The sequence below is a fragment of the Lissotriton helveticus genome, chromosome 9 (genome assembly GCF_964261635.1).
Source record: "Lissotriton helveticus chromosome 9, aLisHel1.1, whole genome shotgun sequence".
NCBI classification, from domain to species: domain Eukaryota; kingdom Metazoa; phylum Chordata; class Amphibia; order Caudata; family Salamandridae; genus Lissotriton; species Lissotriton helveticus.
In genome coordinates this window covers 621375318-621399317 of record NC_136070.1, presented here as the reverse complement: position 1 = coordinate 621399317, position 24000 = coordinate 621375318, and the positions used below count along the sequence as shown (strand labels likewise).

At 44.9% G+C, this 24000-nt stretch overlaps 1 protein-coding gene across 2 annotated transcripts in view; it reads right to left on the bottom strand.

The window, feature by feature from the left end:
* The window catches only part of LOC144781695 (cytochrome P450 2F2-like), a 599280-nt gene that overhangs the window by 39713 nt on the left and 535567 nt on the right, over positions 1 to 24000 (bottom strand). For both annotated transcript variants that reach the window (XM_078660671.1, XM_078660672.1), the window contains exon 7: positions 6004 to 6191. In XM_078660671.1, coding sequence (XP_078516797.1) covers positions 6004 to 6191 — 188 coding nt within the window. The remainder of the gene's footprint in view (positions 1 to 6003; positions 6192 to 24000) is intronic.

Genomic DNA, 24000 nt, shown 5'->3' with positions numbered 1-24000 from the left:
ACAGCAACTAGAGAGCGGTTTGAGGCAGTGCATTGTTCCAAATGCACAGTAACTACAGAAGCAGCCTGAACTCTGCATGGTGACATGTGCATGTGCGTCCTGAGAGATTGAAACAATTGAAGAATGTACAATGCACCTGTGAGAGAAGTGCCAGCCAATCCTCCACTGAAGTATTAGCACTGGCCAAGTGAGCAATTATCCAGGCAGCGTAAGAAAAGTAATCGTGGTGAAAATAAAGTATAAGAGAAAGACAGTGAAAATAGCATACTCACGTTCAAAAGACTGGGGTGAACTGTACCACATGCACCCACACTTGGCTAGCAATTCCAGAACTTGAAGAGTCACACTGTGTGGTGCAAAAAGTTGAGAGTCACGTGTTGATGCCAAGGCGCATGAAGGTAGCGCAAAATACAATGCAGCTGCATTCTTAAAACCACTGCAACCATTTGACACTGCCAAGAAACAAAACATTGGTGCCAGACGGGCTGTGTGGATTGAAACATTTGATGACCTTGTAGATGCTCTTGAGGAGGAAGATGACACAAGATCATCAAGCATCTAAAAATCTTGCTAGGAGATGGCGTAAAAGAAGTTCTAAAGTTCCACATACTGACGCAACATCGTGCTGAAAAGTGAAAGAAGCATTAGAACCAAAATTCAACCTAATGCCGAATGTTAATTACAAAAGATACATTTTTAACAGAGCACGACAACAAACCGGTGAAACAATGGATGAGTTTATAGAGAGATTTGACTCGTTCATCAAGCATTGCACATTTTAGGATTTCAACCATGAAGAAGCCATGAGCCACAGAGTCATCAATGGCTGCCTTTCTGATTCATTCAGAAGGCACATGTTGTGAGAGATACTCAGTTTAGAGAAAATACTGGTGGCTGCGAGAGCAGAGGAATAAGCGGAATGACAAGCTGCCAACATCGGGACAGCACACAATGAGTCAGCATTGACTGTAAATAGTCAGCATAAGCACCCAGTGGACATGTAAATTGACTTCAACATGAAAGACAAAGCTATGCTTCTGGGGTGGTTTTTCAGTTCCCCACGATGGCAAATGTCCAGCCCTAGGACAAATCTTTAAAGGCTGTGGGAAAGAGAATAACTTCATAACTGTGTGTCGAGCCAAGAGAAGTCAAGTGAGTCAGGACGAAAAAAAGAGAGGGACACCAGAGATAACAGAAGACAATTTAATCATGCTTACAAGAACAAAAAGCAACATCAGCTGCACCAGGTTGAGGCCAAACAAAGTCAATCATCATCAACTTCATCGCATTACAGCTCTTCAGTGTCATTATTGAGTACCAGTGGAGATGATGGATACCTGCTGATGATGTCCACCAAGGAACACTATGCGCATGTGGGCCTATCTACCAGTGAAGAACCTAGAAAGGGCTCAACAAGCGAAACGCAGAGCCTCACTATTACACTGTCACAGAATCACGCTGAAGGTAAACAGTCACCCCATAACATTTGTTATTGACAGTGGGGCATCAATTAATGTCATGCCAGTTACAAGTTCAACAGCCTCTCGCCTGTGCCAAACCTTACTCAATCCTAAAAAAAAGTATAAGCCTGGGCAGATTCCAAACCGTTACAAAGTCAAGAGTCATACATGGCAAGAATGCAGCACAAATAATGTCAACACAAGCCACCGTTCACGACTTACAAGGAACATTGTCTAGTGCATGTCTACTCATCCTTGCCACAGCAGCTGACATAGGGCTGATATTCCTCAACTACAACCTATGTGCTCAACCTGACATCACAAAGCAAATCCTGTCACTGTTTCATGGCCTAGGAAAACTCAAGAAGCTGTGAGTGCAGCTTCAGATCAATGAAGACATTCACCCTGTAACCCAGCAGCACTGCAAAGTCACTTTTCATTTGCAAGAAGCCATAGAGAAAGAATTGGCAACACTTCTAACGCACAACATCATCGAATAACGCCACAGTCCCCAAGTTGTGGGTCTCACCCATAGTGGTATTACAAAAGAAAGACAGTAGTGGAGTTGTGCACATTTATGTCAACATGCACCAGGCAAACAAGGCAATATAGAGAAAGACATTCTGGTCCTTACATAGTGAACATGATCATGCAACTTAACAGAGCCAAAGTCTTTTCCCGCCTTGACCTAACAAAGGGTATCACCAGTTTGAGTTAGAAGAAAACTGCAAGTATTTTACTACTTTTTCCACTCATGTTGGTTTATTCAGGTACAAGAAACTGAGCTTTGGAGTATCTTTGGCTGCTGAGATATTCCAAGATGGTATCTTCATAATAATTCAACCTGTTTGACATGCTTTCAATTACAGTGACAATATCCTTGTTTATGGAAGCACACAAAGAGAACACGAAGAAGCCCTCGCACAAGTGTGCTAGTTACTAGCCGACGCCGGCCTCACCTTCAATGCAGTGAAGTGCAAATTCCATGAAACCATGAGCACATATTCTCCATGGGGGAATGTCCCAGATCAAGACATGGTGCAAGGCCGGTCATCCACATTCCCCCTCAAGATGTTGTCATGCTGCGGTCCTCGCAGGGCATGGGCAGCTATTTCTCACTCGACATTCGTAACTTTGCCACTGTGAGTGCCCCGTTGAGAGACTTAACATGGCAGAATGTTCCATTACAGTAATTACCCGAATGTGATTGAAGTTTTAAAGAAATAAAATGTTTGATTGAAAATGAGATGGTAATGGCCTACTTTGATCCCAAGCTGCACACTAAAGTCACTGTAGATGCGAGCCAGGAGGTGCTAGGGGCCAATCTTGTTCAACAGAGTAACCAACCTAATTCCCTGATACATATAGTCTCCTAGGGGATTGATTCAATTAGGGGGTGTGGAGGTTGGAATCAGAAAATCACGTCTCTATAGCAGGTTGCCTCCCAGACCATCAACTGGATTGATTTATTGCTTAAGGATCTGTAACATTATCCTTAGTAGGTTTCTCTCATTAATCTCATTATACTTTCAAGGAATGTTTTTGTCAGTGAAGATTTCTTCCCCCCAAAAATTTCAATTTGTAAATTGGCAAAGACAAACATTTATATATACAATCAAGTTGTTGTGTTAACATTTAGTTCAAACATACAAACATGTGACAAACTCACAAAAGAAGTGAGATAAATGAACCACAATTTGTTATGACAAAATACATAAACTTAAATTACATATACGCAAGTGACTGACATCTTATGGTGCAGAAACATAATTTATATAGCACATCTGTGACTTATATCATTATTACTTCATGATAGCACATGGTGCAAACATTGCTTTAACAAACGTAGCTTTAAAAACAGTATTGTGTGTCCTTTTTATTATGTATTGGGACCTAATAGCATTATGTCCTTGTCTTTGCCAATTTACAAATTGAAAAAACGAAATGTGAATACAAAAAATGAAATAAGTCCTAGTGTAAGCAAGGCTCATTAAGTGTGCGGGTCTGTAAATCAACTACCTGGAAGTGTGGATTTTGTGAAATATATCTTAACTGACAAAACAATTCCTTGAAAGTATAACGAAGTTAATGAGAGAAACCTACTAAAGGTAATGTTACAGATGCTTATACAATAAATCATTCCAATCCATGGTCTGGGAGGCAACCTACTATGGAGACCTGATACATATAGTGGCATATAGAACGTTCCTACTCCCAGCTACAAAAGGAGAGTATGGCTGAGGTATGGGCCAGCAAACATTTCCATGTGTTTCTCCATGGGAAACAACTTACTGTTATCACAGAACATCAGGCTTTGCTCACCATATTGAGAAACCAGCAGGCTTAGATGCCTCCTTGCATTTAACTGTGGGGATTGAGGCTGCAGAAGTACGATTATGAGATTGTATACAAACCAGGAAAAGATCAAAACCCAGCGGATTACTTTTCACAAGTACTGCTACATCTTTAAAGATCAATGTCAGGGACTGCTGACGAGTACCTCAATTTCATATTAACGTCTAGAACACATGTGGCTCTGTCTGCAGACTAGATTGTTGCAGCCACTAATGAAGACAAGGACCGGGCCATAGTCAAAGAGCCCATCGAGACATAATCATGGAGACAAAGTACCTGACATCTGGCTGACAAAACGAAACATCAGAAGTTTAAATATTTACATGATGAGTTAGCAGTCACCCCAGAAGGAATAATATTGAGAGGCTCAAGAATTGTTATGCCTGAAAACCTGAGGCAAAAGGTCATTGAGTTGGCCCACAAAGGACACCCTGGTACTGTGGCCACAAAAAGAGCACTAAGAAAAAAGGGAGTGGTTTCCGAGATTAGATAATTGAACTGAAAGCATGCCACATCTGTAATTGTTTGTCCCCTAAGGTGACCCAGCATCTCGTGACAATGTCCAATCTTCCTGCACAGGCTTGGGAGACAGTCACCGTCGATTTCTTTGGACCACTGGGGGATGGACAGCATCTCATGGTAATCATAGACGAATATTCTTGTTTTCCCTTGGTGGAAATGTTTTTCCCAACAGCCCATGAAAAAGTTGTAGATAGGCTTGATGACATCTTTACAACCTGGGGCATTCCACAGATTCTCAAGTCAGACAATGGTTCACCCTTCAACAGTTAAGAATTCAAGGAATTCTTCACATGACTCAACCTCAAACACCAAAAGAGCACATCCCTGTGGCCTCAAGCCAGCGGTATAGTCGAAAGATTTATTGGCACCCTCAAGATGGTAATACAATGAGCCCCAATGGTAGGGTTCGATTTGAACCAAGCACTGTGCCATGTTCCCAGAGCCTATCGATCAACCCTTCACTCCACAATGGATGTGAGTCCTGCTACATTGTTATTTGGAAGGGTGATCAGAACAAAAATACCTCAGTGGACCTCAGATCAGACAGTGAACACTGACAAACTTCGTGACATGGATGTTGCTCATAAGAGTAAAATGTAAGTGTTTGTTGATCAGTGCCAACATGCTCAGGAAACAGTCTTTGACCAAGGGTACCGGGTACTGATAAAGCAGAGGCAAGGACAAAAGAAGGACACCCCATGCGCTTCAGATCCTTTACAGATTGTGGGGCGCAAAGGGTGATAGCAAGTCGCCCAGGGAAATCCATCACTCAAGACACATCACAATTCAAACACTTACTTCACCATTCACCATCTCATAGAACCACCGCTGTGGCACAACATTTGCCCCCGCAGCCCCCGGGGCGGGGGGGGGGGCGAGCTCCAGTGGCTGACACTGTGCAGACGTGGGAGCCCCTCACCTGAGTTCTTCTGACTGGGCCCATTTCATGTACTTTTCACGGGTGCAACCTCAAATTTCGTTATGCCACTGCAACTATTATGAATTTGTCTCCATATTTTCAGTTTTTACTGGTTTTTACAGATTAATATAGAAAACCACCCTTTTCTCTGCCTGTGTTTATTGTTAAATAGAGAAAAAAGGAAAAGTAATTTTTGGAGTAATTTTCAATGCTTTCATTCAATACATATGTAGATTGACTTGCAGCGGAGTTAAGAGCAGTAAAAGTAGCCTAAAAAGTTGAAATGACTGCAGATATGCAAATATCTGTACTATAATTTTCATGTTTTCATGAGAGTGTGTTAATTTATAATAAATGAATGCCTTTAGTGCTACGATCCGTCAGGTATGCTGGTATAAGTGTAAATGTATCTATCAAATCAATGTATCAATTACATTATTGCAGAAATACACTATTTGCAATGTAATTTTTCACAAAACACTAATTAAATATTCGTAAACAGTCAAAACAAATATCAAAAATCCATATGTGTAAATGCAGACGAAAATCCAAATAAGAGGTAGTTACAGAGTGAATCTAAATTATGAACAATGTATATTATATTAGCCATGTCACCTCTAAGTAGTAAATTGACGCTGCACTTTTTGCTCATCTGGATCACGCTGCCTTTCATCATCACATAATCTAATTTGGCATAATGACGGTTTTCAGTCATATTAAGATATTTATGTATTTTATTTTTATTACCTTTGGGATGGTGTAGCCTCTAAATGTTGTATCTCGCGTCACTGCATGGGGTAAATTCATTGGGAAGATATCAATAAAGCGCTGAATCTCATGGATCACAGCTGCAGTGTATGGCATCTTGTTGCGGTCTTCCATACGAGGTGGGCGACTTTGGCCAATCACCCGGTCGATCTCCTGGTGAACCTTTTCTGTGTGGTAAACATATCAGAATAAACATGTTAAACTTTAGGTTTATCTCAAATATTCGGCAGCTCAACAAACAGCAGGCACCGTTTAACCATCTTTTGTGTAAACATAAACTTAGGTAAAGGGTCCGAGGGGAAATGAGATTACCGACCTTCTAGTATCCTATCCCCCAATCCAACTATACTAATAACAAACAGGGATGCTAGTCGTCTAGGAGGCTAGAGAAGAAATCACAGTGGCATAAAAATGTCTTGTATATGTATCTTCATGGTATACACAACATGGAAAAAGAGAGAAATCCATCAGCCCACCAAGTGGCGGAGCATCATCATCTGGGATTTTTGTAGAAAAACTGGTATCTCTTCTAGGTATCTCACTAGTTGTTATCGTGAGATATTCTAGTATGGATCCACCACTGATGTGAAACAACCACAATGAAGATGCAGTGGTGCTGAAAAACAATATGCAGTGTTGTAAAGTGTATCACTATCTTGTGATGATTAAGGACCTCCTTAATCATCACAAGATAGTTACCATCTATTCATACTATCTAACAATATTTTTAACCTTGACATTATGATGACCTGTCAATAAATTGGTTCTTTGGCATCATAATAGTTAATTTAAGTTTCACGTTTTGCTTTCAAACACTTTACAACACTGCATATTGTTTTTCAGCACCACTGCATCTTCATTGTGGCGTCCTGTGGCTCTGCGTCCGTCACTGGGGTCGTCAGCGCCGAGATGGCGTCACGGAGAGTACCTAGTGCACTGAGGTCAGTTCTTTCTTTTTCTGCACCAGCAAGCGCAGATTGGGTTGGGCACGAACCTCGGTCATTTTTTGACAACTCATTAGAGACTTTTGTCTTCCCTTTTCTCTCCTGGTTCACATAGGGATGCCCGGCTTCAAGTCTTGCGGGTCGTGCCGCCGTAACATGTCTGTGGCGGACCCCCACGATGTGCGCCTCTACTGCCTGGACACCGACCACGACTCCCAGGACTGTCGAGACTGTCGAGCCATGGCCCCGAAGGCCTTGCGGGAGCGGCGCCGGAAGTTGCTGGAGGTCCGGTATTCCACTTGCCGTCACTCCTCGGGCTCCAAGTCTTCGCCTTCGGACGCCATAAAAAGAAGTTGAAGAAGCGTGTTGGCTCTCCGACGTCCCCGTCGCTCCCCGGAGGCGGACGAGGGGGACAGGGGCTCTGCCCTTGCAGCTCCTCTGGAGCCGGGGAGTCCCACGGCCTACCCGCTCTACCCAGGTCTGTCGGCGACTCCCAAACAAATGCAAGAGTTTCTTGCTCCCATGGACCGCCTCTATGCTGGAGGCGGACATCGACTGGGATGGGTCTGAGGACCCCTTTGACCAGCAATGTGACTCCGAGCAAGATTGGGTGGACAACCTAGAGGACCCGGGTGAACTCAATGTTTCGTCTGACCCGGGGTTTGCCTCTCATCCGCCTACTATGGAGGAGGGTGCTTCCTACACCATGCTGCTCCGTCGGGCTGTGGAGGCTCTCAATCTTGACCTCCATACAGTGGCCCTCAAGACCAACCTCCTTACAGAGGTACTCCAGACGGCGTCTGCATCGTTGGAGCCCCTCCTCCCTTTCAATGAGCCCCTTACCGAAGTCCTCTTGGGCACTTGGTTGCGGCCGGCCACGGGGGCGGCGTTGGATAAAAACGTCGCCATGCGTCATCGCCTGGCGCCTGGTGATCCCGCCTTCCTGACCACTCACCCTACGCCAGAGAGCCTGGTCTTTCAGGCATCGATGTCGCAGAGTGCGTTTCCCACAGCTCCACCAGACAAGGACTCTAAAAGGCTGGAACAATTTGGCAAGAGGTTATTCTCTTTCAGATTCATGTGTTTAATTTCCCTTCTATTATGTAGTGGGCTACAGAACATTGTAGACCTATTGACAGATAGGGCCTTACAATTTGGTAGATCGGCTGTTCTGTCAAAATGTGTATATCCCGTTGTTGGGCATGGGCCTTTCTGCAGGGTTCTCCCCAAACATTTGCCTTCTTCCTCCTATTTTTTATGACCTGTTTTTGTTGGCTTTAGGACTCTGGGCTCTTTACCACTGCTAACCAGTGCTAAAGTGCATATCTTGTCTGCCTAAATTGCACCATGTGTGCACAGGACTTTCAAATCAAATGCTACTAGTGAGCCTGCAGCACTGATTGTGCCACCCACATGAGTAGCCTGCAAACATGTCTCAGCCCTGCCACTGCAGTGTCTGAGTGAGCAATTTCAAACTGCCATGTCGACCTGGCAAGTATACCCATTTGCCAGGCCCAAACCTTCCCCTTTTTCTACATGTAAGTCACCCCTCAGGTAGGCCCAAGGCAGCCCCATGAGCAGGGTGTAGTTTATTTAAAAGCTAAGACGTAGTAGTGTGTTTTACATGTCCTCATCGTGAAATTCTGCTAATTTCATTTTTCACTACAGCGAGGCCTATCTCTCCCATAGGATAACATAGGGATTGCCTCGAAATATATTTTTAGTTCAATTTCTCACTGGGAGCAAATAAAGATTTGGAGTTTGGGGTCTAGGAACTCACAATTTAAAAATACATATTTTGGTGAAGTTCTTTTTTAAATTGTAAGTTTGAAAATGCCACTTTTAGAAAGAGGGCATTTTCTTGCTTAACATTGTGTGCCTCTGCCTGTCTGCAGAATACACGTCTGGGTCAGGATGACAGCTGGTCTGTTTGTGCATTCCCTCTAGACTGTCACACAAAGGGAGCAGATGTGTGCCCGGCATATCTTGATGGTCCATCACCAGGCTCATGGGCCTTCCTGAGCTAGAGTGGTGGGAGGAGTTGTCACTGACACCTGAATAGGGCTGTGCCTGTGCTCACACAAAGCAGTCTCCATCCCCTGTAACATGTCTGAGTCATGACTGGGTAAAGCAGGGTATTTTGCCTACTTCAAAGGCAGAAAGGGGTATAAGTTTTGGACCGCTGACACTTCCGAACTGAGGACATTCTGCTGAGTGGAAAAGCTGGAGAAGCTGTCAGGAGGGACTGCTACTTTGCTGTTTACTTTACTGTGTTGGCCTGCTGCTTTGCTGCTTCTGTCCTGGGAGTGAAAGGACTAGACTTTGCTTAATGTATCCTGCTTCCAAGGTTCTGTAAGCGTTTGAGATGAACTTACCTCCTGTTAAGAAGTCTCACGGCCATCAAAGACTGCCAGTGCCTCGGTCTCTTCTGCTGAAAGTCCTGACTTGCCAAGTGGTGCCAAATCCAATTTCTGGGCCTTGAAAGTGCAACCTGGTGATCGTAAGGAGAAAATCCACACATCAACTCCCAGCATATGTTTTATTGATGCATCACAGCAAAATTCGAGGCATTGCAGCTGCCAGCACCGGAGCGTGGTCCCCTCTTGATGCAACGATGACAGCTTACAATGCAGGCCCAAGATTTCCATCACAGCCCATCAGAAGAACCGCCGCAGCATGAGTTTCGAGCACTGCATCACCGAAGTCCATGTCTCACTGCTCCAACCTCAACGTAGCACCTGCTGCATCACTGTCGAATCGAAGCAGCACATCTGCACATCGTCCCTGGGCGCCAATTCTTTATCAACACTGCACCACAGTGAGGAACCGAGGCCACATGTCTGGAAACCGATGCATCACCTCCCCTACCAGTAAGGAACCAATGTGTCACCTCCCCTGCCCATCAAAAAGGAACCATTGCACCACCTCCCCTGCCAAGCAATAAAGAACCAGCGCATCACGTCCCCTGCGTAGTAAGGAACCGATGCAATTGTTTGCTTTTCTGGTGCCTCAACTTCACTGCTCCTCGCACCAGCTTGGATTTTTGATGTACCTAAGGTTCTTAGTGCTAAAACACACTCATCTATTGATTTCCATAGACTAAACTTGCTAAATCCTTTAAAAGCTATATTTTGCTTTTTGTCGCTTTGGTCTTGTTGTATTCAGATAAATGTTGGCTATTTTTCTAAACTGGTGTGGAATCCTTTTGTAGTGTTTTCACTGTGGAACTATGTGTGTGTGTATGTACAAATACTTTACATATTGCCTCTGAAGTAAGCCTGACTGTTTGTGCCAAGCTCCCTTACCCTGACTAGAGTGAGGGTCCCTACATGTACAGGGTGCAAACCACAGCCAACTAGAGACCCCATTTCAAACACCGATCCACTGTATTAAAAGTACCATAGGCTGTAAAGCATTTGTAATGCGGCAATTGGGACGCCCACCACGTTTGTGATGGAGTATCTTGCCTGCCAAACTTTAAGTAAGGCCCATAATCATTATATGTCTTTTAAAGCATTGAAGAAAATCTGATTACCCAGCTTCCTAATGTTTTTTTTTCTTAGAAACATTTTAAAATGCGCTAACATGGTAGGGAGCGGAGCTTGCTGGCATCAAGATGGCCACTACTTAGGCAAGCTCCTGTGGCTGTCACCACTATCCTGAAAAATTCTTCAACGTTGCAATAATTACAGAGTTGGATGGGGCTGCCCTATATAGACTCTGAGGTGCTTGATGGCACTGTGACCTCCGTGAGAGAGCATACCCTGAGGTCGCCTTTCCTGCTGGCGGGCCCAGTGGCCCACGAGGACTGATAATATGGCAGGCCTGGTGGCATGAAACACGTTGCTGTGGACGGACTGCCTGCGGGGAGCGCATGACCATCTGGCAGTCAGGAGGCAGAGACAAGGCGCTGCGGTGGGTGCCCTGTGCTGCTGATCATTTAACAGACAGCTGTGAGGAGGTGAGCGGGGGAAGGCCTTTTCCCGGGATCCGGTAGCGATACCAACTTCAGCTGCGGGTCTGGCCTGGGCTCTCGTGAGGCCCACGCTGGCTGCTGTGTCTTGCTGAGCTCTGTGCCGGCTTGGTTGGGCTGCCTGGGGGTGTTACTGGCTCTGTGCCACTCCTGCGGTACTAGTTGCGAGTGGCGTCTTCGGGAGACACTCACCACAGTGTGGCTGAGAGTAATGGGCCGTGTGTCACTCTGCCCTCTGTGGCGGTGATCTCCCTACTAACTCAGCCTACGCTGGACAGCTGGAGCTGAATCAACCTCCCTTGCATGTGGTAAATGACGACACAGGGGTCATGCTGGGACCCAAGGAACTTTGATGAGTTTTGCACTGCAGTTTGATAGAGGAGTCCTGGTATTAATTGGACATTCTGAAGTGCTGATGCACCAGGAACTCTGATGCCCAGTATCTGTATCTTCAGTGGTGGCAGTGGCTAATACCCTGATGATGAGATGCCTACCTAAAAGTTTACACAAGTGATAGGTGCCCATACACCGATAAGGCGGGAGTGTAGTCCCTAGCTGTAGGCATCCTGAAAAGGTATTGCCACGCGTTGAGCACTTTGTAAAATTGTTAGAAGACGTGGGCTCTAATGCTGTACTGAAAAGGGGAAGCCTAATAAAAATCAGCCAAAGTTGTAGTTTGAACAACATAAATTGACGAGGGTGCCCGAGGATGGTGCAGCGACGCCTGAGCCGGACCCTGATGCCTCTGGTGCCGAGTTGGGAAGTCAGCTATGGCAAATCCTGACAACGATGCAGCAGTGTCTTACTACGATTGATGGTAAGATTGATTCCCTATCTTACAAAATGTACAGAATGTCAGAATGTATAGATAAACATGTAGAACAACTAGGCATGGTAGAAAGCAGAGTGTTGGAGGCTGAGGATGTTTAGGCCACATCTGCAGGGATTTAGAAACAGATGGAGAAACATAATCAACCCTGCAAAGTAAGTTTGAAGATTTGGAAGTTTGCTATCAGTAGAATAACCTTTGCATTGTGGGTCTTGCAGAGACCATGGCTACAGGCAATGGGGAAACCTCCATGGAGAGACTTCTTATAACTTTGCTGGGACGTGAGACCTTCTCTGATACATTCATGGTTGAAGGTGCTCACCACTCCTTGGCTGTGTGTCTGGTGCTAGAGACAAAGCCTTGTCCAATTATAGCATGTTTACCTAACTATAGAGACAGGGATGCTGTGCTGTTTATTGCTAGAGAATTACAAACTCATAGCTACGAGGGACCAGAACTATCCATCTTCCCTGACTTCACCCCACATGTGTAGGAGGCAAGGAGGCTGTTTTTACCGGTGAAAAGACATCTACATGAGCTCCTTATGGAATATGCAATGCTCTACCCAGTGCAGCTAACGGTAGCTGTCAATGAGAAGACTAAGATCTTTACTGACCCCCAAAGCCTTGCATCAGTTTCTTAAATGGCATGAAACTTCTAAGGCTGGTCGTCTCACGTCAGAGCATGTGGAGGAGCAGAGCCTCCCACAAACTTGGTAAACAGCATAGTAGTGATGCGTGTTTCAGTCACTTTTCAGTATTGGAAATGTAACAATTATACTGTTTTATGTATTTTTAATTCATTGCTGATAAGATAGTTGGGCTATGCTTTGATTCAGCCTGGCATATAGTGTTTGGAATATGGGGTATTTTTTTAAATATACGCCTACTAGATACTCTTGACTAAAGGTTGAATTAGATGTCTTTTGTTTAGCAGGTCACCCTCGCAGCATATCATGTGCAAATACTTTTCTTGGTGTGGAAGGGTAGCACTGTTGTATGATTGCTGTTAGAGGATTGCTGATGGATGCGACTACACTTTTCATTGATAGCCTTCCAACAACTTTCCTTACCAGGAGTGGTTGGCCGGTAACCACCACTCTCATGTGTGTTCCACACGGTTTCTTCAGTGATTTGTTGTTGGGGGCTTTGGGAGGATGTGGGGTGGGTCATAATTGGCTATGTCACAAGTTGGGGGACATGGCATGGGTGGAGTGTGGAATGGCAGTTTTAAGATGATGTTAAACAGGCACGGGCAGAAATTGACTAATCTAATGGGAAAACGTCACTCGCTGTTTGTGAGATCGTTGAGAGATGAGTGTTGGGATGGTGTACATTCACACTACATCAGCACATGGGACTGCACTGAGCTTTTAGACCTGGAATGTTAGAGGGTTGAATGATAATTGGAAGATACGTAAAGTGGCATTGTACTTGCAATGCCAGCAGATTGATGTGGCTATATTGCAGGAGAAGATTTTATCTCCCTCCACTGGGCTGCTTACTCAGTGTCATGCTGCTGGATTCACCATGCACGGGGGCTTCTGGTGAGGGCTCGCCAGGGATTTAGTATTAAATTACAGTATGTAATGTGTGGACATAGGTGAGAGAGATGCATTATCGTATGGAAGATTTATGGACCAAAATAAGATGATCCACAGTTTTATAATTCGCTCTTTAGAAAAATACCTTGCTATGGCCACATCCAGCACATGTGGGGTGGTGACTTTAATTGTGTACAGCCCCCTGAGTTGGACCGCTACAGAGGCCCTCCGAGATGGCTGTCTGTGGCAGCCAGTGCTATACCTGCAATCGCCAAGGCTAATGGCGTTGCTGGATGAATAACGCTATAGTACCCCACAGGGTAAGGAGTACACTCTATACTCTACTATTCACGACATTCACACGCTTATTGATTACTGGTTTGTTTCCCACAGTTTATTGTCTAATATACACCAGTGCAATCATTTACCTCGTACATACTCTGATAGCTTGCAGGTACGATTGGTCTTGAATGTCGAGAATCTGCAGCCGCGGGCATTCACCTGGCTTTTTCCGCAGTATTCACTGCTTAACGCGAAGAGCTGGTACAATCAATTGATTAATATTTTGATACTAACTTAGGCTCAATTACACAAATGGCTACTATTTAGGAGGCCTTTAAAGCTTATATTCGCAAGATTACTACTAAAAAACACGCAGGGGTACTTTGTTCCATTAGAAGTCATTTGCAGAAGTTGGCGACTGAATTAGCCGAGCTGGAACGCGCTTCTCAGAAGACAACAGAACCCCATATATTGGAGCAGATTATTGCCAAATTAGATGAGTTTAATGAGTTAGACGGGAAGGAGGTAACACACTTGGGAAGGTACGCTATTGCTAGGGTATACAGTAAGGGCGAAAGGGCTACTCTGGCAGCATTGGTCATAGCTAGTCGTGAAGAAAATGAAGTGCTGATAGTGCTGGATGAGAGGGGAGAGCCTGTGTGTGGTGTTGCAAAAGTTGCAGAGAGGTTTTAGAGGTAATATTCCGAATTATGCACTTCGCAACTCAGTTATGATGAACATCTTGTGGCGGACTACCTGACCCGTATTGCTATGACATAGCTGTCTAACACTCCAAAAGAGTGGCTAATGGATCCCCTCAGCTCAACCAAGATTGTCACAGCACTGAAAGATATGCCTATTAGTAATGCGCCCGGTGCTGATGGCTTCACAGTGGCCTTCTACAAGGCCTATCAGGATAAACGTATTCCAGACCTAGCAAATCTTTTTGAGGAGATGGTCCACGGGGGACTGATGCCTCTGACCATGCTGGATGCATTGTTTATTTCCCTAACTAAGGGGCTCATTATGATGGAGGATTTTCCGCATCCTCCGGGCCGGCGGAAGCCACCGCCGGCCCGGAGGATGCGGAAAATCCTCTGCGGACCCACCAAAGACCCACCGCCACATTAGGATGGCTGGTGGGTCCTGGTTTCAGTCCGCCGCTTTTCCGCCGCGGTTGACTTACAACCGCGGCGGATAAGCTGTAACATGGCTGGCGGTGTCTATCAGACACCGCCAGCCATATTAGGATGGAGTAAAAAGTATGCTTTTCCATGGCGGCTTTTCCGCCGTGGAAAAGCATACGGACCTTCACTTCGGGGGCCCTTTGCGGGCCCCCTGGGTGAAGGGGGGTGGGGGGTGCACATGGGGGGTACCTATGGTACCCCCCTGCATTTGCGTGCACAAAGCGGCAGGCACCGCGTGGTGCCTGCCGCTTTGTGCACGCAAATGCTGTGCATACATTTTTAACATTGCGGCGGGTGCAGCTTGAAGCTCCACCCGCCGCAATGTTAAAAATAGAGGATGTGACTGCCACCCTGGCGGTCACATCCTAATCTGTATGGAGGGACCGCCGCTGCCCCTGCGGACGGTCCCTCCTACTCTATGGTGGCGGACGGACTCAAGTCCGTCCGCCATCATAATCGGCCCCTAAATCAGGCAAACCAGCTGCTCTTTTTATAGGTCATTATCATTACTTAATACTGAGACGAAAACTTTTGCTAAAGTTTTGGCCAATAGGTTGGCACCCTTGCTTCCTGGCCTTGTTGGTCCAGAGCAGTCTGGGTTCGTCACAAGTTGTTACAATCTTCACACCCTGTTTGGCGCAATCTCTCCAATTGATCCAGACGTGCGAGCTGGAGCCATTTTCTTAGATGTGGAGAAAGCATTTGATTAGTTTGAATGTAACTTTATGCTGGTGGTGCTGCAACGCGTAAGGGCTGGTGCAACTTTTTTTAAGCCAATCTGAGCCTTGCATAGGGAGATAGTGGCGCATGTGAGAGTAAATGGCCTGATCTCAGCTCCGATTACTATCACAAGAGGCACACACGAGGGGTGTCCGCTCTATCCGCTTTTATATGCCTGGTGGCGGATCCTTTCATTTGTGCACATTACAATCTTAGCATTTCTGCATATGCAGATGATATGCTTTTGTATGTCTGCGAGCCCGAGCGTAACTTGTCTCCAGTTCTGCTTGAAGTGGTATTATTTGAAGGACACTCTGGCATGCATATCAACTGGAATAAATTGCTGATATTTCTGCTTGCTGAGGCAACGGTGCCCACCTAGATAGAGTTCCCGCTCCAGTCGACCACTGAGCCTGTATTCTATTCAGGGGTCTAGGTCCGTACTAATCCAGAAGTAGTTATATGCAGAAACTATGGTAGGGCTGTGCAGAGGCTTTCCAAAATGGTGGACATGTTGGTGCGTCTCCAGTTTTCTCTTATTGGTCGGATAGCAATCATGAAAATGGTTGTGCTTCCATGCTTTCTGTTTTTCTTTGCTAATACAGCGTTTTTGGTGCTAAATACATTGTTCAGTACTATATGCTCTTTACTGGTGCATATCGCTTGGGCCGGTAAACGACCTTGCATGCAGTGGGCCACACTTATATTACCTTATTCAGCAGGAGGACTTAATGCACCTATTTTTGAGGCATACTATTGGCCAGCGCAGACCATGTTTGCACATTTTTGGCTACATGGCCCATCGAATTTACCCCATTTGCACATTTTATTATATTGTAATTGCATTTATATAGTGCTTACTACCCCTGATGAGGCGTAGAAGTGCTTTTTCGGCGAATAACACGCTACTCCGGAACCCAGGAAGTATTAGTGTTGAATTAGTATAGTGAAATATGAAAGTAATTTGAGTAGTGGATAGGTTAGTCAGTATTTGGATTCAGAAGGATAGCAGAGGGATTGAAGAGGGACAGAGCTATGCATACATATATATATATATGTATATATATATAGCACTTGTTACCCCTGATGAGGGGTGTTGAAGCGCTTTTTCGGTGAGTAGCACACTACTCCGGAACCCATAAAGGCTTAGTGGTGAATTAGTATAGTGTAATATGAAAGTAATTTGAGTGGTGGATATTAGTCAGTTATTTGGATTGAGAAGAATAGCGGAGGGATAGAAGAGGGGGAAAGGGTTGCATTTATATAGTGCTTGCTACCCCTAATGAGGTGTTGAAGTGCTTTTTCTGTGAGCAGCACGTTCCTCGGAACCCATAGAGAATTAATGATGAATTAGTATAGTGGCATATGAAAATTGATAAGTGCCTAATTGACCATTTACTGTGGGGAGTGGGCATAAACCTGACATAGAATTCCTAGTTTCATCAAAAACAAGATGGTGAAACCCTTCCTCGACTGTTCACTTCAGGCTGCCCACCTTAGGGGTGTGCCCAGCATGCAAGTGTGACATGCCTTCTAAATAGCTAATTTCCCCGCTTCCTCTGGTGCAGAATGGGCCTCAGGGCAGGGGGTGGTGTTCCCCAGGACTGGGGGAAGCCAGGTTTGCACATCAATGACAGCAGTAGCTTTGAAGCCTCTGGCCCGGATGTGCTAAATCACTAGCTATCCTGCTGGAGGAGATATGAACACCTTCCTCCAGAGTAGGCATTGTTTCTGGCCTTAAAGCGCAGACTCTCACCTCCAGCGGGTCAGAAACTCGTCTGTGGTGGCACGAAGGTTGATACCAGTCAGCCAGCACACTAGAAGATTCGTAGGTTTCAGTGGGCACCTATAAGGTGCACTCTGGGTGCAGGTCTTCATACATCCGGTACTGGCATCAGTATTTTCAGTGAAGCCATTATGCAGCTGGGTAACTAGTAATGACTAGTGCTCAGTACATTTCTCTAAGAGTGCTTCCCTGCTCACTTGTACCATCTAGACATCACAGGGACATATCTGCTTAAGCAGTTGTGCCCTCACCTGCAGTGGCGGCTGGTGACATTTAAAAGTGGTGAGGCGTAAAACAATTCCCGTACTGCACTGTGGCGAGCAAGCGTATACACCAAGTGATGCAACAATGTTTTAATTTAGGCTGTTGTGAGGGAACATAGTTGGAGTGCAGAAGACTGAGATTTATGCTCACAATAATGCGCTGTTTAAATTGGCTTGCCAATACACGTTGCTATACTCTCAAGTTAAGAAATTTGTTTGGAAAGAGTCCGGGGTTCACCTTGTTTGAAGTCTGCTCATTTCAAAAGTAAATATTTTGTTTTTTCGTTTGTTTTTTACAAATTTGGATTCAGGCTTATCACACTAATCACCACAAGCTGCACTGACTATAATATTTCAAAGTTTGCTGCAAAGTGGGAAAAGATGTGCTTAATTTAACTTTGTACACATATTGATAGGTGCACAAAACCCCCAATATTTTTATAGGCAGCAAAACTGGAAACGCCCTGTAGTGTTTTCATTTTTCACCATGTAAATATGACTACAACAAGCGGGGGTGATTATTTTTTAATGATATTTTATTATTTTCTGTTCTCACAGTTGAGGGCACCTCATCTCCCTAAACTAGATGCTCTGACAGAACAAACAAGCTGATGTTATTTCAGTGATTGTCATATGACAACAAGATTCGCACAGAGAAATCAAATTTCAAGGCTAAAATATAATCCACTGTGGTTGTGCATAGTGTGTAGTCTTCGCCAAGTGCGGGGGTTGCTCTTTCCAGTTAACACACGGAGGGGGGACACTTGTAGCCGTGTTGATAGTGCCATTGTCAGCACTGGCAGGGGCAATGGGCGAAGCTAGATTAAGTTACTCTCTATCAGTCAGGCCGCTACCTCTCCCTGGCCCTCGTCTTCTTAGGCCAATGTTACACCAGAGGCATAGAAAATAAAATATCCAGCTCGAGGAGGGAGGCAATCAGTCTTTGTGCTTTGAGCATTTTTTCAAGGCCTCTGACGGAATCAGTACAAGAAAACGTGCAACGCTGGACAAGCCCCTTCATACAGGTGGGCAAATTAGTGACAGCTGTTCTCAATCCAATTTTAGAAAACGTAAAGCAATAATTCCTGAGAAAGTCACAGATGCTAAAGTCTGTTGTCATTGTGAATCTGCAAGGTTACAAGAGCAGGTATCCCCTAAGACAGATACAGTACTAGATAAGTCGTCTGGCTCATTTTCTCAAGAACAGAAGGATGCCAAAGAAAAAACTACAAATTCAAAGAGATTGTCCTATATGGGGTTGTCCATGCCCTTAGGTTCACATCTAAATAAGCATCCTAAAGACAAGATTTGGAACGGGGAATTTGTAGATGTGTTTAAACTACTTCATAGTGAGCTCCAATCTAAAGAAGGTTCCAGGGAGGAGGCATGGGAGCTAGCGAAGAGACCCAGGGTTCCCACTAACATTGATTCCTGGACCTCAGCCTTTCTGATTTTTGCAAGCTTTTACTGTGAAATATTTCCGGACCGTTCGGTCTCAAATTTGAAATACTTGGATACAATTAGAAAGGCTCAGGCAGAATTTGGAGGTTTTGCATGATTGCACTATGACGAGGAGTTTAGAGCCCGTTTGGTGTTAATTCCTGAAAACCCTTAGGGCAAAGTAGATAACGAGTTGTGGGTGCAGTGGATGTATAACCAGAGGCCTACTCCTGCATTGCATACCGCCAGTGGGCTGGCCGTTACCCCCGGCCCTTTCTTAACAGACCCACTCCAGGAGGGGTGGGATTATGGGCAAACAATGCAGCTTATGCCACAGGAGCCTGTTGGAACTTTAATAGGGGTTTCTGCCAGAAGTACCCATGTAAATACAGGCACGAATGTTCAAAATGTGGGGGAAAACATGCTGCGTTACAATGCTTTTGCGAACAAACCTCTAGCATTTACACACGTCAAGGCAGAGGAAGAGGCGCCCCTGTCCAGCCTCCTTTCAAAGGCAGTTACACCAATTGATATTCCCAATCTATGTCAGTGGCTTAGGGAGAAAGCTTTAACATTGGAGTGGGGGTTTAGGGAGGGCTTCAAACTCGCTTATCAAGGTCCCAGGTGACGCAGGTTTGCACAAAATCTAAAATCTGCAAAGCAATTCCCATTAGCAACAGAGAAAACAGACGGGCCAAAGACATGTCTAATATTTCTAGGCATAGAAATTGATAGAGAAAAAATGGAAGCCAGGTTACCAAAGGTAAAAGTGCAGGACATTGTGCAGTTACTGAATTACACTAGGGTGGCACGAAAGCTGACTTTATTTGAGATGCAACGGTTGTTGAGACATTTGAATTTTGCCTCCAGAGTAGTTAAAGCTGGGAGATCTTTTTGCAGGAGTTTTGATTTTGCCATGGCTGGCGTGTTATTACCGCATCACTGGGTCTGAGTATCTTTTCACATGAGAGCAGATATTGAGGTCTAGTTGATGTTCCTGCAAAGTTTCAATGGTGTTCCTATTAGGTCTGTTGACGAACATTTTGTGTGGTCTATACAGATATTTTCTGATGCTTCAGGAGCTAACAGTTTTGGACTTTTCTGGGAGGGTAAATGGTACGCTGAGCCTTGGTCTCAGCCCTGGATCATTGAGAAGCGCAGTATCGCATTCTTTGAATTTTTCCCCTTGATAGTTGCACTGTCAGTCTGGGGTAAGTTTCTAGCTAACAAATTTGTGCTTTTTCACGTTGATAACAGAACGGTGGTTTATCTGGTCAGTGGTCAGAAGGCAAAAGAAAGACACCTGATTCAGTTGTTGCAGAGGTTCATGCTGAGTTGCTTAATGTTGAATATAATGTTTAGAGTTAAGCATGTTTCTGGCCTGGACAACAATATAGCAGATGTGTTATCTCGTTTCCAGCGGCAGAGATTCCGTGGTTTGGCACCCTCAGCAGATCCATAAAAGACCCCAATTCCTCAAGAGCTGTGGTTGATAGCGGATGTTGGTGGAGCGCTCTCTTGCTAGCAACACGCAATTAGCTTACAGAAGGGCATGGGTGAATTTCTACCGTCAGGTGCGGTTTGTCATAACAATGATCACACAGGCTCTTTGCTACATAATGAGGACATACTGCGTTTTATGCTGAGCAACATGGATAAGGGCATTGCAGCCACTACCATTGCAGGAAAGCTTTCAGGAGTATCTTTCTATGGTAAATGTTGTTGGGGTTATGACCCATCTCTAGGCGAGTTAGTAAGAACAATGTTATTAGGTTGGTCTAAGATAAAGAAACGTGTGCCAATACTGCACAAACATATATCTTTTAAAATGTTGGAAGGGATTGTAACAACATTGCCCACACTTTGCTATTCCAAGTTTGAAGTTGCGCTTTTCACACTTTGCATGTTATGGTTATTTTTTGTTGCTTTCAGGGTATCTGAACTTCTAGGAAAGACGTTTCTTCAAGGTCTAAGATATTCAAATGTATCAACATCGTCAGTTTCCATAAGAATCCATTTAGAGTCATCCAAAACAGATCAGCGAGGTAAAGGGGTATCCGTGGTGTTGCGGAAACGTAGCAGTCCGCAATGCCCATGGTTCGCCTGGTTAAAGTTTCAAGAATTTTCTCGTTACCCTAATAGCAACTGCATTTTTCAGCACCAAGATGGATCTGCGCTAACGGCTTCTTAGCTTTTAGCGGTCCTGAGGATATCTTGCATTAGTGCTAAATTTTGAGATAGATTTTGGTACCCATTCATTTGACATAGGGGCTGCTTCAGAGGCTGCTAGGAGGGGTTTCTCGCTACAGCAGCTGTGTAGGCTTGGCCGTTGGTCATCAAATTGTTGTTAAAATATGTTAGAGATTTTAATGATTTTTAAAAAAAATCCATTTTGTTCTCGCTAACATATATCTCTTTCTAGGTCCTCACATACCTTCATCTGCATCCATGGCGAATGTATGGATTGTAGGACACTCTTTCGTCAGATAGGCGGCCAAACAAGCAGACAGAAGCCACTATGGTGCACATTTAGGTTTTAGTTTTGAGGACACAGACATTTTATGGTTTGGTAAGAGTGGGAAGAAGTGGGGTCAGCTGTTACCCAGTTTGAGCTAGTTGGCTTCTTCTAAGCCTTAACCTAAGGTGTTATTAATTCATTTGGGGGAAAATGATTTAGTACAGTTGTCTGGCCTAGGACTCCTTTTGGACGTAAAAGCTGACCTAGCCAAAAACGTGCTTTCTTGTCCCAATACAAAAATTGTATTTACTGCACTTGTACCAAGGCGGGTTTGGAGAAGCGTCGAGAACTTTTCTGCCATCGACAGGGCTCGGCGTAAATTTAACAGAGAACTACGCCAGTTCTGCCTCATTGACGACATTTGCTGGTTATCGCATGATGACATCGGTAAAGATGACTTTCAATTTTTTAGATCGTATTGGGTACATTTAACCTTCATTGCAAATAAATTGTACATTGTGAATATAAAAGATAAGTTATCTTTTATTTTGGGGCTATGTCCGTGGAGTTGAAGGTTTGCATAAGCGGCTTTCCTTCTTGTGTGGGGATCTATATGTTATTAAAGGATTTTTTGTTCTCTTTGCAATGTTGATTCTACGTTTCTTTTGGGTATTGCTATGGTACAATATCTGTTATAATTTATTCCAAACATGATAAAAAGGGGGTGTGGGGGGACAGGAAAAATGCCTTGGCAGGGATTTTTCCTGGTGACTGATTGGGACGGGACTGAGACAGATAGGAAGGGTTGGGGCAGGCAGAATAGCTTAGGAGAGAAGGGAAACAGAGATAAGGGGTTGGGTTGGAGGTTCCAGGTGGGGCAGAATTGGGAATCTATGTGGGGGAAAAATTCATGGGGGCAATCTCTTGGGGGATGGATATGGGGAAATTTCTATGGGGGATCGATATGGGGAGAATTCCATTGGGGAATCAATTTGGGGGATATTTCTTTGGGGGATCGGTATGGGGATTTGTCATGGAGGATCATAAAGGGGTGACGGGGCAGGGTTTCTCTTATTGAAAGTCATTGATTGCATTATGATTCTGTTTTGTTGTTGCTAAATAAAAGCCACCTTTTAACCCCTATCGGTCTGCAATGTGTTTCATTGCCCGATGGGGGGCTTGGGGGTGGCATTAAAAAAATGCCACACCTGAGCAGCTTCGGGCAGGTGGTATCGCCTAAGAGTGAGCGCGTGCAGGCAAGGCACCTGCTTTAGAAGGTGGCATTTTCAAAATACCCGTTCTAATTAATTCCAGTTGGGGGTCCCTAGTCAGGTAGGCAGGAATAGCCCTCACCCAGCTTTGCACATGGGGAGCAGGAAGACTCTTCGAGACGATGAGCACAAAAAAAAGATTTCACATAGTCTCACGAGGGAGCACCAAGCAGTGTGAGCACTTCTTAAAACTGCTCCATGGTGAGTTCAGTCTCTCCCTTTAGTTTTCCCCGATGCTGGTAGGTAAGGCAACGCCCCCTACGCCCCCTAATACCAGCCGCCACTGTCACCTGTAATATAATGTACCCTGTCTTAGGGCTCTAAAGCCTGATCTAGGGGTGTCTTAGATACAAGACATGCAGTGTACTTGGGTATTGCACACAGGGTGTGCACAATGGCATGTTTTCTGAAGGGCTTACGCCCTTTCACACATCACTGCAGTGGCAGTCCGTATGCAGCTTTGGTGGGGATCCCTTTAGGGTGAGCGTGATGGAGCAGCCCCGTTGTCTCTTCCTCAGTTCCTGCTTGACAAGCCACAGCACCGCTTCCACACTATTGACCCTATAGGAGTCAGAAGATATATTTTGAAGAAATCAGCAGATGTGCTGCAGATCAAACTGCCAAATTCCCCATGATTACCCTTGGAATGGTGCGTATGGTTAACATTGGGAAGGGAAAGGGCAGTGACTGAAGCATTGTGTTAATTGGGGATAAAATACATGGGTGATTTTTTTCACAGACACAGTGCTTCGCATTTGGGAACAGATTCAGCTACCAGTAAATGATCCAACCTTGCTTAGCCAATATCATTATTACTGTGCACGCCATGCCCTGCGCACACTATTGGAAGATGAGGTATAAGAGCCTCTCGAAATGGCACCTCTCACATATCTACTGCAGACCCAGGCCCCCTGAAGAGCGATAGTGATATTGTATGCTTATGTGCAGGAACATAGGCACCCAGATTTAAATAAAGCTCGTCAGGAATGGCAAAATGATTTGGGCACAGAAATACCAGAGAGACAGTGGGCTTACTGGCTGCTTGGTAATTCGTACCATCTCGTTGAATGGGTGACATCGACTTGTGCATTTTAAATAACTTTACCAGGTATATTATGCTCCAGCGCGATATACTTCAAATATAGATTGCAGGACAGTTCCTGTTGCCCTTGATGTGGGTGCAGGGAGCTGGTTTCACCCATTTGGCATGGCACTGCTCGGGAGTTCATTGTTTCTGGCTTGCAATATTCCAAATTTTGCGTGAAATCAAGGGGTATTGT